This window comes from Eublepharis macularius, chromosome 19 (assembly GCF_028583425.1).
Source record: "Eublepharis macularius isolate TG4126 chromosome 19, MPM_Emac_v1.0, whole genome shotgun sequence".
NCBI lineage: Eukaryota > Metazoa > Chordata > Lepidosauria > Squamata > Eublepharidae > Eublepharis > Eublepharis macularius.
The window spans coordinates 7118298-7136283 of NC_072808.1; the positions used below are offsets into that span (position 1 = coordinate 7118298).

Below are 17986 nucleotides of genomic sequence, written 5' to 3' on the forward strand. Positions count from 1 at the left end.
CTGGAATGTGGTGGAACGGAGTTCCAGCACGGCTTGAAAATGGTCACATGGCCAGTGGCCCCACCCCCTGATCTCCGGGCAGAGGAGAGTGTAGATTGCCCTCCGTTCCAGCAATTTAAACTTTAAAAAACTCCCCCCTTGTTCCAGCTGACCCAAAGTGACGTTATTGTGCAGTTGTGAGTTCCACCAGCCTCTTTTCCCAGAAAAAAGCCCTGCTTATAAGCAAAAGCCCATTATTCCCAGTCAGCAGCATTAGAGACCAGTCTAAGGGCCAAGCTACAAGTGACGAATGACACTTGAACAGCAAGTGGATTGAGTGGAGGGCAAGTGAACAGGGAGAAATACACTTGCTGTTCAAGTGTCATTCGTCACTTGTAGCTTGGCCCAAAATCTCTGCTGGCTTTCTGAAGAGAATGCCTGTTCACTTGCTTTAATATCCTTGTAAACCTTTATAAAACTAAATCTGCCTCCTGCACTCCATTATCATAAAGCTCTTATAAACTGTGTGTGTGGAGGGTGGGGGGGGGGACATCAGACCTCTCCTAATAATAATAATGAGCTCAAAGATTTCAAAAGGACTAACTCAGCTCCAGGTGGAAAAATTCCGGGAGATTTTAGAGTGGAGGCTGGAGAGGGCAGAGTTTGGGGAGAAGAGGGGACTGACCTCTATGTCCTGGAGATCAGTTGCAATTCCAGATCTCCAGCCACCATCTGAAGTCTCGCAACCCTACACCCAGTGTGGTGTAGCAGTTAAGAGCAGCAGGACTCTAATATGGAGAATCGGGTTTGATTCTCCACTCCACCACTTGAAGGGGTGACCTTGGGTCAGTCACAGCTCTCTCAGAGCTCTCTCAGCCCCACCCACCTCGCAAGGTGATTGTTGTTGGGGATAATTATAACACTTTGTAAACCGCTCTGAGCGGGCATCAAGTTGTACTGAATCAAATGTTATTATTATCCCTAGGTGATATCAGCATAGACATAAAACAACGGGCCAGTTGCAAACAGCTGTAGTTCTTGGGATGTGGCATGTATTCAGGCGATACCTCGCTGACTCCTAGATTCTTGGATAAAACCAGCATCTGTGAGGAGTAAAACATTCCAGGCCAAACATCTGGCAGGCAGTGGAAAATAGAGATGAAGATAGCTATAAACTATAACATCCCCACCCTTTAAAACTAAATAGAAAGAAAGAAAGAAAGAAAGAAAGAAAGAAAGAAAGAAAGAAAGAAAGAAAGAAAGAAAGAAAGAAAGAAAGAAAGAAAGAAAGAAAGAAAGAAAGATCCAGAGGAGTTAGCCGTGTTAGTCTGTAGTAGCAAAATCAAAAAGAGTCCAGTAGCACCTTTAAGACTGACCCACTTTACTGTAGCATAAGCTTTGGAGAATCACAGTTCCCAGAAGAGAGCTGTGATTCTCCAAAGCTTATGCTACAGTAAAGTTGGTTAGTCTTAAAGGTGCTACTGGACTCTTTTCCAGAAAGAAAGAAACTAGCCTGGGCTATTCCTAAATTACTCTCTCTGGATATCATTAGAGCCAGCTCTAGCGTTTTTATGAGCAAGAGTGGCATAGGCGGCACCTGCCAATCAACAGCTTAAGTGCTTAGAATCTGGCACCGGAGAGGGAAGAGGGCTAAAACGCAGTTTAACCCTTCAGGCGGTCTAGCCCAATGGTTTCAGCCCCCCCCCCCAAGCTTTTGAATACTTTCATTCTTCCTGCGGACGAATCCGACCAATTTTATAGCATCTTCCAGCAGCCTCGGCAGGTAAAAGCTTCGCTCCCTCTCTCGCTGGGTTTATCCTTTAAAAGGACAAACAAGGCAACCCTTGAAAATTTTTATTTGCAAGAAAACCCCGTAGATTCCGACGGGACTTTTTTCCAAAGGCAGAAGGCAAAAAGCGCTGCAGCCTAAAACTCGAGGAAAGTCCCCTCCGCCGGTCCCAAGCCGGCTCACGGGCCAGGAAACAGCTTGCCACAAGCCCACAACAAGACACGGGCTGCTTCTCCCAAGCTCTGGAAGCCGCCGTCTGCAAGCCCTTTCCGCCTTCGCTCCGGGCGGCGCTACGCATGGGCGGGACGAACGGTGCCTCTCCATAAAACAGACCTTGCTGAATTTTTTTTCCCCTGGAGAAAGCAAGATTAGGAAGTCGCTGCTTTTTGCTCCGAGGGAAGCTTGGGCGGTAGGTCTGCTGGCTGTTTTGTAACTCGGTTTTCAGGGGGAAATAATGCTTCTGTGGGGCGCGGGGTGGAAGCGGGTTGCTGGCCTGCCTGTAGGAATTCCAAAGTTTTGGAAAGTTGAGATTGAAGGATCTGGGGTGGGAAGGGGGAGGGTGGCTTCTCATTTTCTTTAATGAATAGGGAAGAGGAAGAATGAAAGTGGCGGGGGTGGGGGGAGTGACAAGCGTAGAGAGTTGGAAACTTTACCAGCTCTTTCAAACCGAGCGTGGTCATGAATTCTGTTGCGAAAGCTTTTTAACCCTCGGGTGACGGCTCCTTTCCAGCGTTCCCCCTGAAAACAGCTTTTGTTGAAGGCTTGAAGTGACCTGGTTTGAGCCTTGAGGGATTTTTATTTTTGCACTATATGTGCAAAAAATAGCACAGAGGTAGGTGCCGGGGGTGGGTGGGTTCCAAATGTCTCAAAAAAGCATAACTGTAAAGAGCCCAGTAGCACCTTTAAGACTCACCCACTTTATTGTGGCAGAAGCTTTCGAGAACCACAGCTCTCTTCATCTGACAAAGAGAGCTGTGGTTCTCGAAAGCTTATGCTGCAATAAAGTTGGTTAGTCTTCAAGGTGCTACTGGACTCTTTACTGTTTTGCAACTACAGACTAACATGGCTAACTCCTCTGGACCAAAAAAGTGTGATGTCTATGAAGACCTTGGTGGGCCTGCTAACAAAATGTGGGGGAGAGGAAGGATGGACTCGGCCAGAGACACATGGAGCAAGCAGAGGCCCAACCGTGTCCATCTGGGGGATCAGTGATGGGTATAAGCAGGGCTTTTTTTCAGGGGGAACGCGGAGGAACAGAGTTCCAGCACCTTTTGAAAATACTCGGCAATAGTGCGTGAAAATAATATGATTTCAAAGAATCCTGTGTGTTTCTTCCTCATTTCCCTCTTCAGAGTTCCGCCTCCTTTTTTCCCAGAAAAAACCTCTGGGTATAAGCCATGCCAGTTGACTTCTCCTGTGTAGTTGGCCCAACAAGAATGCTGACATCTCAGTTGTTTGGTGCAGATCTGGCCCTGAGTGCCAACTGGTGTGCTACTGTCAGCATAAGGTCCAGAGAAGAGTTAGCCATGTTAGTCTGTAGCTGCGAAATAGTAGAGTCCAGTAGCACCTTTAAGACTCACCCACTTTATTGTGGCAGAAGCTTTCGAGAACCACACCTCTCTTCGTCAGATTCATAGGAATTAGCTGTGTTAGTCTGTAGTTGCAAAATAGTAAAGAGTCCAGTAGCACCTTTCAGACCAACCAGCATAAGGGCCGTGGGTTGCCTATCCCTGTCTTAGAAGCTGCACTTACCTGTTACAAAGAATGCTAAGAACAACCAATCAGCCCTTCTGGCTTAGACCCAATGGTCCATCTAATCTAACATTCTGTTCTACAGAGTTGCCAACCCATTGTTCTGGCAGGCCAATAAACAAAGCATAGAGGTCAGTGTTCTCTGTAATACTGTAAGGAAGCCATCTCAGAGGGATAAGAACCACAAACTTTATCATGATGTGCTATTGTGTGCTATCTATTGCATTTGGTATGAGCCTGTTGGGTAGTTGTTTAATGTTGTTTAATCTAATAATATAATAATTATAATAACATTCGATTTATATACTACCCTTCAGGACAACTTAATGCCTACTCAGAGTGGTTTACAAAGTATGCCATTTTATCCCCACAACAAACACCCTGCAAGGTAGGTGGGGCTGAGAGAGCTCCAGAGAGCACTAGTCCAAGGTCGCCCAGCTGGCTTCAAGTGGAGGAGTGGGGAATCAAACCCTGCTCTCCAGATAAGAGTCCTGCACTCTTAACCACTACACCAAACTGGCTCTCTCTATCTTAGAACTGTTTGTGCTCTATTTCTGCTGATTTTAAATCTTTGCAAATTTGCATGTATAGAGCCTATTACAATGATTATTGAAGCGTCCGTGAAACTGACGGCGCTAATTTACACTGTGTCATCTGCCTTGAGTCTCAGGGCCAAGCTACAAGTGACGAATGACACTTGAACGGCAAGTGGATTGAGTGGAAGGCAAGTGAACAGGGAGAAATACACTTGCCATTCAAGTGTCATTCGTCACTTGTAGCTTGGCCCTCAGTGAGAAAGGTGGACTATAAATAACTTAAATAAAAATAAATAAATCCTTGATCGTCTTGGCGGTCCTCTTCTTTACTTTTCCATCTCTGCAATTACATTTTTAAAATACAATGCCTAGAATTGCAGGCAGTATTCTAAGTGAGGCTGTGCAATGGCTCTATAGAACGACAGTACTGGGCAGTTCTTTCTCAGGGCCAAGCTACACATGACGAATGACACTTGAACAGCAAGTGTATTTCTCCCTGTTCACTTGCCCTCCACTCAATCCACTTGCCGTTCAAGTGTCATTCGTCATGTGTAGCTTGGCCCTCAGTCCTTTTTCCTAATAATCTGCAGCGTGGACTTCAGTTTTTTCACTGCTGCCATGCGCTGAGTTGACATTTTCATTACGTTATCCTTTATAACCCCAAGATCTCTTTCTATGATCTATTTTTAAGAATTACAGCAAAAAGCCTACAAGCAGTGTGTGGAGGGGAGGGTAAACCGGTGCGCAGGAGGGGGAGGTATGGAAATCTGTATCTTCCCTTGCAGACTTTTAAGAAGGTTTGTACCAAAACAGGTTTGGAAGAAGTCAGGGCAGAGCTGAGCTAACACAGAAAGGGAGCAAAGACAATGTTCTATGGAAGCCTCCCAAAGAACCATTGCAAGTTGAGAATAGAGATGGGCATGAACCAAAATACGAACCAAAGTTCGTGATGAACCGGGCCGGTTCGTGGTTCATCAGAGCCCATTTCTGACGAACCGCCACAAACTTTAGGCTGGTTCGTTTGGTTCATTTTTTTGGTTCGTCACTGCAGACAGCCTGGCGCCAATCAATCAGTTTCCTAGGCAACAGGGGATGGACTTCTTGCAGAACTTCTGCTGGCCTGCAAGTGATGATTTGCTGACCTGGATGTGATGTTTTCACGAACCAAATGAACCAGTTTGCGAACCATGGCAGGTTCATGAAAGTTAATGGTTTGTGAAATGCCGCACGGTTCATTTTTTTTCCGGTTTGTGCCCGTCTCTAGTTGAGAAGCAAAGAGTATGTTATGGAAGCAAGCATAAACTTATTTGACTAAAACCCGCAGTCTCCGATTTTTGTTCCAACTACTATCCTGTATGGAGCTGATTTAGATTTACAAGAATGCAAGCTCTGAAGTGATTTATGGAGGTAATTCCAGCTAGAACGATATAAGTCCTGTCAATTGCCTCCAGATGGAGGCAAACAGAGGAGAAAAAACAATGGTGCGGTAGGGAAAAGATATTTATTATATTTCACTATTGATGTGGCTCCCCCCACTTTTTGCCCACGGTGACTCTAAGGGCATTGTTTAGTTGCATAGGAGGAGAAGGACTGCAACCTCACCATGTATAATGTTTAGCATGCATTTGTTGAACTGGAGCATAGGTTAATGCACCATTCCAATTCAATTTAGCTTGAATCCGCGATTTAAAAGACTGATTAAGGGAGTGATCCTAAACAGTCTACTTAGAAGTAAGTCCCATTTAGTCAAGAGGACTTTCTCCCAGGAGAGTGTGCTGAGAAGAAAAACAGCAAGAGAGTGAATATCGGCTGTAACCTTGTGTTTTCTTGTTGCATATTAACAGATCTGCAACTAAGTGGTATGTGCAAACAGAACCTTTGGTCCTGGTGCTTGCATGCCTTTAGAACCCCAGAATTGTTAGCGCAGAGAAAAAGGAGCTGATTTTGAAAATGTCAGTTTGTGTCTCTATAAGCACATAAGGACATCATGCTAAATCACTTCCTTTGAGATTTAACAGGTCAAGTCCTATGTACGCTTGCTCAGCAGTAAATCCTACTATATTCAGTGGAACTTACTCCCAAGTAAGGTATTTGTTTGAACGATAAATGTCTGGACATTCTCACTGAAAGTGTTGGTGGCAGTGACAGGCGGAAAAACAGGGTTTCCCTGGGGGAAGCAATCTTAGACAGGTCTTCTTGGAGGTAAATGCCACTCCCACTTAAGTGTGCATAAGATTGCAGCATGAATATAGGTCGATGTCCATGACACTTGGGAATCTTTATTTGCCATAATAATACACAATAATAATACACAACCTGTTGCAGAGCTTTTAATGTTTTCTCTCTCACTCACTCACTCACACCATGTAGCTTTTCATGGGTTCCGAAACTTGTTTGTGCTTCAGCCGTGCAAGTAGCTATGCAACATCAGATCGGTATTGCATTTGTCTGAGGGCCATAAATGACAGAGAGAGTGGCTTGCCTAAGACAGAGCTCAGGGTCTCACACCACACAGTGACGCCTGTCACGTGCTGTTTAAGTGCCGGGTTTTGCAATTTTACCTGGGAGCTGTAGTTTTAAAAGAGCCACTGTATCAGATCTCTGTGGAGAGAGAAGGAATCACTCTTTTTGTAAAACAAAGAGTTGGGAGGGAACGGTGGAAAAGAAAAGCTTTTGGCTAGCTCCCTTCACTCTTTAGTTGCTGAACTACACAGTCTCCCCTCCACCCCCAGCAGAGGGGGTGAGGAGGGAGAGACTGTTCAGCAACTCCTCTGGATGAAATCTGTCAGACCTAAAAATAAAGAGGCTGAAGGAGACTGTGTAATTCAGCAACTAAGGAGTTAAGGACGCTAGCCGAAAGCTTCTTTTCTTTTCCACCCCCCTCCCGAACTCTTTGTTTTACAAAAACAGTGACTCCTTCTCTATCCCACAGCTCTTTTAAAACTACTGCTCCCAGGTAAAATTGCGAAACCCGACACTCAAAGAGCACATGCCAGGCGTCACTGTGTGTTTTTACCCTCAGTGTCTGGAATGGTTCTCTAAGTTCATTTCCAGCCTCCCATTTCTTATCGATAATCCAGTATCCCATAAGTCTCATTCTTCTCTTCCATTATAGCATCCTTTGGCCATGTGGCTCTGGTTGGCACTTGCAGCAGGCCTCTATTTTATGCTCCGATGGTTTCGTGGCAAGCAGATCTTGAGCAACCTGACGGACAAGTACGTCTTCATAACTGGCTGCGACTCTGGCTTTGGGAACTTGCTAGCCAGACAACTGGATTGCCGGGGCCTGCACGTGTTGGCAGCCTGTTTCACGCCACAGGGAGCAGAGAAGCTAAAGGAGCACACTTCGGAACGGGTGCAAACCATCATCTTGGATGTCTGCAGCACTGAAAGTGTGGCCAGAGCGACAGAATGGGTAAAAAGCCAGGTTGGCGACAAAGGTTAGAATGGTAAAATGCTTTGGTTCTCAAACCCCTTGTGTTTTGAGTAGCTCTTTCCTAGCTGAATGCAACACATTTTTCCTTCCACTCTTTCTCCCACTTAGCGTACAGGAAGACTATCTCTATTCACAGTCATTGGTTCATCAAACTTTTGCAGTTGAGTGGAGGTTTCATCCTAGTTCACAATCTGTCTTTGCATTACACGGCACAACATGTGGGCAGAAATAAGCCTGTGAAGGAATGTGTGCACACCCCACTTTTGATGTCATCGTGCAGGAGCATCCCCCCTCACCTGAGGTGGGCAGCAATGGTGAAGGGGTGGAGAGGCGAGCAGGGAGGCAGCCCACCTCCCTGCTTGCTGCCATATGCTGGGGTGCCCAACTCGCTGGGGGCTGAGTCGAGGTGGGCAGCAGCAGTGAAGGGGCAGAGAGGCGAGCGGGGAGGCAACACGCCTCCCTGCTTGCCTCCCCGCTCACTGCTGTGGCACCCGACTCACTGGGGGCCGAGCCGAGGCGGGCAGCAGTGGCAAAGGGGCACTGCGGGGTGTGTGGAAGTGGTGCCCCTTCAAAATTTTGCACCTGGGGCAGCAGCCCCCCTAGCTGCCCCCTCCCCTACGCTATGCATTTTCCTTTAGGAGGGAATGCTTCTAGTTGTATACCAAAGCAACTCTGATCTGATCAAAAACCATGTGGCTTGTTTTTGCATACTAAGGATTGATTCCCATATCTACCTTATCATGTACAAGATTTTTACCAGCAAACAACGAAGAAGAGAAGGGGTTTGGGGTGGGTGGGGGAGAGCCCCCAGAGACTCAACCCAAACAAGCGGGGGGAAATACAGGGGTCAAGTTACAAACTAAAATATAAAATATATTCCTTAAAGGTATCGGGTGTGCCCAAAGTTCAAATTAAAAACATAGGTCCTGAATAGCAGGCTACATGCATATGTTAAAAATAGCTAAAACGTTCTCCATACAGTTCAGCGACCAACACAACGACAGACCAGATGCATTTCAGCCCTCAGGCCTTCCTCAGTGGTCAACTGTACAATATTTCTGGTAAACAAACACACCCACACATTCAGAAACCAATATAAAAATGCTCCCGATGCGCTTATCTCTAGTATTGTGTGGTATAATACAAACTGTTGCAGCAGGCTGTGGACTGCGCTCACACAATGCTCTTCGTTTGATATTGTATTCTGAGGCTTGGTTTCCAATGTTTTTGGGTGTGTTCCATCAACTTATTGTTGCAGTCAAGCGGCACTTTAACCTCTCAAAGTTCAGCTATATGAAAAAATAGAAGGGTAAAGTCCCCAGAACTTCATTTCGAGAAGAATGGCAGGTTGTTGAGGGATAGAGGAGGAGTTGTGTTCTGTGACTACAACTCTGTGCATAGTGCTTAAGATCCAAACCTGTGACTTTAATGGAAATGCTATACTCTGCTTGTGAGTACCACTAGAAATGCTTTTTCTGTATCCCGTATCAAAGCTGTAATAATATAGGTGAGGAAATGAATTAAATCTGGCCCTCAAGTCAGAGTTGACTTATGGCGACCGCTGGTGGAGTTTTCATGGCAAGAGAATAGCAGAGGTGGGTTGCCATCACCTGCCTCTGCAACCGTGGTCTTTGTGGGAGGTCTCCCATCCAATTACTAACCAAGGCCGACCCTGCTTAGCTTCTGAGACCAGGCTCTGGAGCTTGAGACCATCCACTGAGTGAGTCTAGGTGAAAGCACAGATGCTGGCTCCTCCATAGGACTGTGTTGGTGGCATGGAAATAGGGCAGCCCCCAGGCCTAAAGAAAAAAATCCCTTGTCTCTTTTTGTAAAGGGGATGTATTTTACCAGCTAGTGTTATTTACTTCCATGCCCTGGAAAGCTTAATCTACCCATTTGCACACATTAAGCCTCTAGGAAAGGGACATGACATCTTTCTCTCGGCTTGTTGGCAAGCCTACATGAAAAACACTTCGCAGAATTAGCCCCCAATGCATGATTAATGCTAGATAATAATATCCCTCTCTTACAGATACTGGGAGGTAGACCTTCTCTCCGTATCATTTAAATTCATATCTCACGTTTTTGTAAATAATAGATTTTTAATGGGCTTTGGCTTTGCCTGATGTGTGGGAAGAAAGGGGTGCTCAAGATGCCTTTCCATAGAGAAAGGGCTCTGTTGTGTCTCTAACCTCTTCTCTTGTCTCTTTTCAGGACTTTGGGGGTTGGTGAATAATGCAGGTATCTCCATCCCAACAGCCAGCAATGATTGGCTGACCAAGGAACACTTCAGGAAAATTATGGATGTCAATTTTCTTGGGGTGGTGGACGTGACGCTACATATGATGCCTTTGTTAAGAAAAGCCAGAGGAAGGGTGGTCAACGTGGCCAGCGTCATGGGACGGCTCTCCTTCTTTGGAGGTGGTTACTGCCCTTCAAAATATGCAGTCGAGGCTTTCTCTGACAGTCTCAGGTAATGTTTATGTCTCCAGATCAATGGAGAAGATATCTTTGGGGGTGAGAGAGTTCTCTAGGCAAGCCACTGTGTGACAGAAAGTGTTGAATTCTGGTGTCACAGTGGTAGAGAAGGAAACTTTGGATGACAGATATCCTTACTGCAACACCCCCCAAACTTGATTTCTTGTGTTCAGTCTAGAAAGGTATCTATCTTTCAGAATAACTATTGCCTCTTAATTTAAAACTAGTCAGAAAAGGGTTCCAAACTATAGTAGTAGATACTTCCTGATTCCTATGTTCATTAGCTAGTTCTGGTGGCTTTCCAAATCGTTAATCCTTCTCCATTAAATGTAACAAAAGGCAATCTTCATTGCAGAGAAGCAACTGTGTTAGTCTGTGGCTGCAAAATGAAAAAGGGGCCCAGCAGCACCTGAAAGCATAACCAAATTTATTCCAGCCTAAATTTCAGTCAATTGGCAGTCAGTTGATTTTTATCTATGTGTTTGTTTTGCTTCACTTATATCTCACAACCAATGTTCCCTCTAAGCGGTACAGTGTTGTGAGCCAGAAATCTACTTTTGTGAGCAGCAACTTGCAAGTTTTGAGCACACCTTTTCTAAAACCAGAATCCATTTGATTAAAAGAATTGTTTGAGGCATTATTGGGTGCTATCAGTGGGCACGCTTTATTAGAGATCACTTTCACTTATTTGGTCTATTTGGGCAGCCTCTAATTCCTAATGCCTATTCTATTTGTCCTCAGCTGTCCAACTCCTCTTTGATAACAAGAATTCTCTTTTCCCCACAATTTTGATTTTTGTTTGCTGGCTGTACATTCTATTTATCTCCAATACCTCATGCCTTCATATAAAATTAAGCTTCTGTTGTCTTTTCAGTCTTTCTGAAGTTTAATGCACTGGAGTTTCTGCTGCAATTAACAAAGTCCAGCACTCTTGTTGTACAGCTGTCAGATGAAAGGTGTCTTTCACAGTTTCATGTGTTTTTCAGTGTCTCCATTGCAACTTCATGATAAACCGGTCCTCTGAATATATGCATACAAATTAATAAATCTTGGTATCCTACAAGCATTATGAAAGATCACAGATAATGCTTGTGTGTTAAACATGCTAGTAAATGTGATGTATATTGCTTAACATAGTCCACATGTACAGCTTTAACCTATTGATAGGGGCCTTGTTAAATGGATCATGTTAATTGTTGGTATCACCTGTTCCTATCAGACTGTGTGTCACAGAATGAAAATAAAAGCAACCAGCTTTTCTTTTAAATTGAAAGGGTGAATCTGTTCTCCGAAACTGAGACCGTGTGTGCCCAATTGCAGTTTAGAGCACATTTTTATGGCTCAGTTGTAAACCTCTGGCAAAATGGGGTTTTGTAATGGAAATGGGAGACTTAATGAACAGTCACTCTATTTACTTAGTGTTCTTTTATCCTCCTCCCGTTCCCCTCCTCCTTGGCTACAAGAAATGCTCTGCCAGTTCTTCTTCTCTTCTCTGTGCCGTCTCTTCTCTGCCTCTTATTATCCTCTGTATATCCATAGGTCCAGAAAGAGGACATTTTTTATTGGTAGTAATGAGAAAAGAGACACAGGGAAAGAAAATATGAAGAAGACATCCTCAACCTCTACCTTCTCTAGCTCCCAAATCTTCAGGAATTTCCCTACCTGGAGCTACCAACCGTTGTTTCTATGAGAGCCAGATGAGGCCAGGAGCCGCAACTGCCCATTCGATCTTGGCCATTTGCCCAACTTTGCTGCCTCCTCTGGCTCCTGTAGCCACAGGAGAAAGGACACTCGGCCGCCCACCACCACCACCTCCTCTAGCTCTCTGTGAGAAGAAGGAGGAGTGGCTCGGCAGGCCACCTGAGAGGTCATATGGATGCCTGCTTGCTGAGGCCGCAAGCCCCACGCCGCCGCCAGCTCCTGGAGCAGCGGGGCTGAGGGGAAAGGCTGCAAGGCCCTCACCCCACGCTGCCGCTTCTGGCTCCTGGAGCTGCGGGCATGCAGCGAAGACGCCCCGAGGCTGCCCACCCGCCACCGCCGCTGCCTCCTCTAGCTCCCTGTAAAGGAAAGGAGAGGTGGGTCGGCAGCGAGCTGAGAGGCCATGCGGGCGCCCACTCCGCAGGGCTGCTGGCCCCATGTCACCGGCGCCAATGGCTCCCAGAGCAGTGGGGCTGAGGGGAAAGGCTGTGAGGCCCTTGCTGCTGCTGCCACCGCCACCGCCACCTCTGGCTCCTGGAGCTGCGGGCGCACAGCAGACTGCAGAGAGGCCCCAAGGCTGCCCATCCACCACTGCTTCTGACTCTGGCTCCCTCCGCGCCATGGCTGGGGCCACAATAGGCCCTTCCAGCAGGAAACAGGGAAGCTGGGGGCGGGGCTGGGGCTGCAGCCGGGACTGCGCAAGGCACACCAGGCCGGGCCACATCAAGGTGAGGCCAGGGTCTCACCAGGCAGGCCCTCGGAGCAGGAAACAGGGAGGGGGGCCCAGGACACCCCTCTGTGCGCTGGGCTTCTCACCTGTGCGCTGGGGGGTTAAAATTCGTGCGCGATTGCGCAGAGCGCACCTTAACGGGAACCCTGCTCACAACAATCTGGTGAGGCTAGGCTGAAAGTGTATGACTGGCCCAAGGCCAACCAACCAAGTTCCATGGCAGAGTGGGGATTTGAACCTGGGTCTCCCAGAGCCTAGTCCAACATGCTATGAAAGCATATATTTATAGTGGTGGTGGAGAGTGCTGTCAAGTCATAGCTGACTTATGGTGACTCCTGGTGGGGTTTTCATGGCAAGAGACTGAGGGCCAAACTATAAGTGACACCTGACACAGGTTGGACACTTGTCAGCTTCCCTCAAGGTTTGATGGGAAATGTAGGCATCCTGGTCTTGCAGCTTGGCTCTCTGACTGCTGTCCAATGGACTTTTCTACGGTCACTTGTCCAACATTCTGCCAAGCGGCCTACATTGAGAATAAGCATATCTACTATAAATATGCCCTGACCTGGATCTTGTCAGATCTCAGAAGATAAGCAAGGTTGGCCCAACTTTTCATAAGTTGCAATTGGGAACAGTATCCTGGGTTAAATGGAACTTGTCCTGTTCTGCCAGGACTCTTCTCAAATGTTATTTTTTGAGCCACTCTGATGTTCCAAGAACCATGGTTACACACTGCTTCTCATCGTCTTGGTTTCCAGGCGTGAGAACTTCTCCTTTGGAGTGAAGGTCTGCATAATTGAGCCAGGCTACTTCAAAACGACGGTCACAAATGAAGATATTGTCAGTGAAAACTTCAAGGGCCTCTGGGAACAGCTCCCTGATGAGACCAAGGAAGTGTATGGGGAACCTTTCTTACAGGCCAGTGAGTATCAACCTCCCACCTTTCTGAATTTGGGGGCTGCTCCAGGCAGACTTAAAAGAGGCTCTTTTGAGAAACCACCTGGCTGTTGTAAAACATCCATGAAAGAGATTGCGACATGCTGCATGCTTTTGCACACATTGCTATTTCTGTGGCTACCCCCTCCCAATGAGCGGCTTGAGCAAGACATTCGTCCCCTCCCCCTTCAAAACATTCTGGGTGATAGCACAAAAGGGTGACTAGAAGGATAGAGACAAGGAATGCGAAAAGCATTAAACCATCTTGGGCTGTTTCCACACTACTCACCTTCTTCCGGAACGCTGCGGAACATCGCGGAAAAAACGCGGAAGATAGCATCTTCTTGTGCAAGTTTTGCATCTTCTTGTGCAAGTTTTGCGTGATATCGCACAAAATTCATGCAAGAAGATGCTATCTTCCACTTTTTTTCACGGTGTTCCACAGCGTTCTGAAAGAAGGTGAGTAGTATGGAAACGGCCCTGGTTTCCTTCATTAGATACTTTGATAAACTCTCTGTTCATACTCTGGGAATACCCAATAATGTTAAAGCGAACTTTGTGGGGGCCTAACTCAGGGCCAAGCTACACATGATGAATGACACTTGAACGGCAAGTGGATTGATTGGAGGGCAAGTGAACAGGGAGAAATACACTTGCTGTTCAAGTGTCATTTGTTATGTGTAGCTTGGCCCTTAGTGCCGGGACAAGAGAATGTTAGAACTTCCATGTAAGCTGATCTGAGAGCAGAACCACAAGTGACAAAAGGCACAGATTGGACACTTGTCAGCTTCCCTCAAGGTTTGATGGGAAATGTAGGCGTCCTGGTCTTGCAGCTTGGCTCTCCGACTGCTGTCCAATGGACTTTTCAACTGTCACTTGTCCAACATTCCACCAAGCGGCCTAAATTTCCCGCCAAAACTTGAGGGAAGCTGACGAGTCCAATCTGTGCCTTTTGTCACTTGTGGTTCTGCTCTCAGTGAGACATAAATGGAAGGGTAGACCTGTTTTATTTAGTTAGTTATACCTTGCCTTTCTCCCCAGTGGGGGACTGCAAGCAGTTTACCGATTTTATCCTCACAACAACCCTATAAGGTAGGTTAGGCTGAGGCAGTATGATTGGCCCAAGGTCCCCCAGCAAGCTTCCATGGCAGAGTGGGGAATCGAACCTGATTCTCCTAGATCCTAATCCAACACTCTAACCTCAACATCACACTGGTTCCAAGTTCAAAACCCCCTAAACTGTGATGTGTCCAAGGGCTTTGAGGCTTATAATTGGTCTCATTCACTTTACTAGAAGATGATGTTCAGGCACACACATCATTTTTCCTTTGTTTCAACGAGTTTTTAAATTGGAATCCAAGATCTTCAAGATTGTTGGGCTAGCACATGTGAGGATAGATAGAAAGGGGGGATATACAGAAAAGTGTACAGCCTAGGTAGACGGTATAATGGGTAACTAGCAGGCAATGTGCACATGAAGTTATATTGGAATTAATTCATGCTTTGTCTAAAGGAAATTGTAGTGACCAGCGGCTGCCTCTTCTTTCCTGTCTCCCCCTTCTTGTAGTACTTAAATCGGTCTCTGTAATGCACTCCCGCTGCAATTCCAACCTGAGGCTGGTGACTGACGCCATGGAGCACGGTCTGATTGCTGTTCACCCTTGCACCCGTTATTCAGCCGGCTGGGATGCCAAACTCTTTTATCTTCCTCTGAGCTACATGCCATCGTGGTTGGCAGACATGGTGCTTACCTGGTCTTATCCAAAACCATCACAGAGCAAATAGAGTCATGGGACCATTCAGTGTAAGCAGTAGAATTTGCAGAGGGCTAGAAATCTCACTGTGTGATGCTTCAGAAATATTGCCAGCATTTGAAGAATGCTGTGATGTTAGTGGAGGGGTTTGGAGGGGGGGCATTTCTCTGGTGCCCTTTAATAGGAATTTTTTTCCAACCTGTATCCCACATTAGCTTCCTGCTGTTGGATAATAGAAGGGTATGTGGGACCAATGCCTTGGTATTTCCCCCAGAGTTTCCCTAGCTGCATCCGCACATTGTTGGCTGTTGCATTTTCCCTACACTTTAGCAAATTGGACTTTTCTGTCTTGACAAACCAGGACAGATACAGACGCTTGCCATAGCACATGGATTGCATTCGTGTGTCGATGACTGGGGAAGGAAATGGCAAACCACCCTGTAAAAAGTCTGCCAAGAAAACGTCGTGATGTGACGTCCCCCCAAGGGTCAGTAATGACTCGGGGCTTGCACACTGAGCCACCCCCCTTGCCTCCTGGAGCAGATTCAGTCTTTGTCAAGTCTCTTCTTACAGTTTTTTGGGGGTTCCTTTTTTCAACCGATTTATAAAGTCATATTGGGATGCATACTTGGGAAATCCCACAAATAGAACCCCCTTGTTCATCTGCGGGTATACCCATTTGTGATGCTTTTGGGGTTGGCATACGAATGCTGGTGTTATAAATTGTATGCCCATGTGTTCTCCTTAATAAAAGTTTGCAAGAAATGTTTTTGAAAGTGTACTTCAAAGACTGGGGGAGAGGAACTGTATGGTGACATCACAGGTGCTAGCCAACCGGTGTCCTTTCAAACTGAACACTTCAAAGAAGTATTTTTCCAGGTCACTTATCCTGTGACCTAAAGGGCACAGTTTGTATTAAACAATATGAGCATACTTTTAAACACCCAGGGCTCATTTCGAGGGGGAGCACGCAGGAACATAGTTCCAGCAGTTCCCCAAAGAGGTCACATGTCAGGTGGCCCCGCCCAACTCTCGACCATTTTGGGCCTGGATTGGGGCTGAAACAGCCCGAATCGGGCCTCTGATGGGTGGTGGATCACTCTCCCACTCAGCAGCGGCCCGATCCTGACCATTTCGGGCCCCTTTTTGGCCATTTTCAGCCCCTTTTTGGGGTGTGGCATATGCTAATGATTTATGCTAATGAGTTCCTCCAGCTCTTTTTCTACAAAATGACCCCTGTAAACACCCCTGCTCACTGCTCATAACAACAACAACAACTCTCTCTTCTGCCTCATCTGGCAAATTACTGCACCCTACTAATCTCCAAGGCAACACTAGCACTTTGCAACATTTTACTTAGCCCCCTTTCACGCTCAGTCCTTTGATCGGGTCTGGACCTTTTTTGCATCAGGTTTCACACTTCTGAGCTAGTCATGGAACGCTACTCTGCTCTTTGTCCGAGGGATCTCCGATTTTTCTCCCTGCGGACATAGCCCAAGTTTAATTTAAACCCGCTGGCGAGTCAGGGCTGGTGCGAGGAATGTCAGTGTGGACACTTTTTCCTGTATTCTCCCTCCTCTCCTTTTTCCCTGGGTGCTGATTGGTCGCTGTGGAATTGACCACTTCCACCCAACACAGCCCTCTGAACTGTTCTTTCACCGTTTTTTTTTTAGTTAAGCGAGCAAAGGATCGTACGGCTGCTTCTGTGTTGGCTTCCTTCCTCCCCAGCACTTCCCTGCTCCGCTGCTCTCTCAGGCAGAATTGCTTTTCTAGCCCTTTTTTAACCTGGTCTTATCCAAAACCATCACAGAGCAAGTAGGGACCATTTAGTGTAAGCAGTAGAATTTGCAAAGGGCTAGAAAAAATTCTCTCAGGCAGAAGTTTTCAATAAGCTTTTATAAGTGGGCAGTGCAGCAAGCCCCAGCTGAGCTGCGCCGGGTGCTTCCCTGCTCCACTGCTCTCCGCTGTTACCTCACAGCATCACAACATTACCACACATGCTCAAACTTAAATTTTTTTTAAAAACTTGTGACATGTGTTGAGAAGCCCACAAAGCCTGAGGCAAATTCAATGCCTGATATCTAGTATAAAATGCAGGAAAGAATGCAAAATCAAATCGGGAGCTGAGAGTGTAAAACGGGGGGATGCAAAGCCTCAGCCATGGCGATGGGGGCGACTGATCAAATCCAGCGGTTTTAAACTTGAGTGTGAAAGGGGCCTAAGTTTCTTAGTTCCTAGAAGGAAGACCTTTTCTGCCGCATTTTAAAACTGAAAAAAGTAGTGCTTTATTACATCACTAGGTAAGCTCCTTATAGGCTGCCTATAAAAAACAAAATATGCACAGTAGGATAGCAGTTTGGAAATAATCTCAGGAACATTTCCACGCCCTTTCAAAATTACTGTGCAGCTGTGCTCTGGTTATCTGATTAACCTTTTAGTTTTCCTTACCCTCTAAACCTGAGATGACGCCACCTTGGTTGTTTTTATGTTGCTTAACTCAGGAACAGATGCCCTCTGCCTGACGGTACGATTAGACAAATCTGAGTAGAGAAGGCAGCACAGCAAACATGTCTTCAGTGATAACGGGAATAATCACATGTGGGCAGAAACAATCTGTGTACACACTAGTGTGGAAATGTTCCCAGCCACGCAAAGTAATGTCCCGGGCATGCAGTCAATAATGGCGGAGAGATTTTTAGTGTTCCAGAGAATTCTCAAGGCTTAAGAATCTTTGAATGAAGCAGACAGAGCCTTTTGTTTCACTTCAATGCTTTATTGACCCTCTCTCCCCTTGTTCTCTAAGGTGAGAGAAGCCACTTCCAAAGACTCTGGAAGTAACACAGATGTAGTTTAGCAACAAACAGAGAAAGCGGTGCACATTCGTTTCTGAATGCAGGC

The 17986-nt window shown here is 46.3% G+C and overlaps 1 protein-coding gene across 2 annotated transcripts; it reads left to right on the top strand.

Moving 5' to 3' along the window:
- The first annotated feature begins 2071 nt into the window (after positions 1-2071).
- LOC129346165 (retinol dehydrogenase 16-like) lies at positions 2072-15857 on the top strand. Of its 2 annotated transcripts, XM_055003466.1 has the most exons (6): positions 2123-2177; positions 3838-3908; positions 7172-7496; positions 9707-9965; positions 13157-13320; positions 14902-15857. In XM_055003466.1, exons 3-6 carry the CDS (start codon positions 7184-7186, stop codon positions 15117-15119), a joined length of 954 nt encoding a protein of 317 aa, XP_054859441.1. In that variant the 5' UTR covers positions 2123-2177; positions 3838-3908; positions 7172-7183; the 3' UTR covers positions 15120-15857. The 2 variants fall into 2 exon arrangements, with proteins under 2 accessions (XP_054859440.1, XP_054859441.1); XM_055003465.1 differs by lacking the exon at positions 3838-3908 and having other exon boundaries at positions 2072-2177.
- The last annotated feature ends 2129 nt before the right edge of the window (positions 15858-17986 follow it).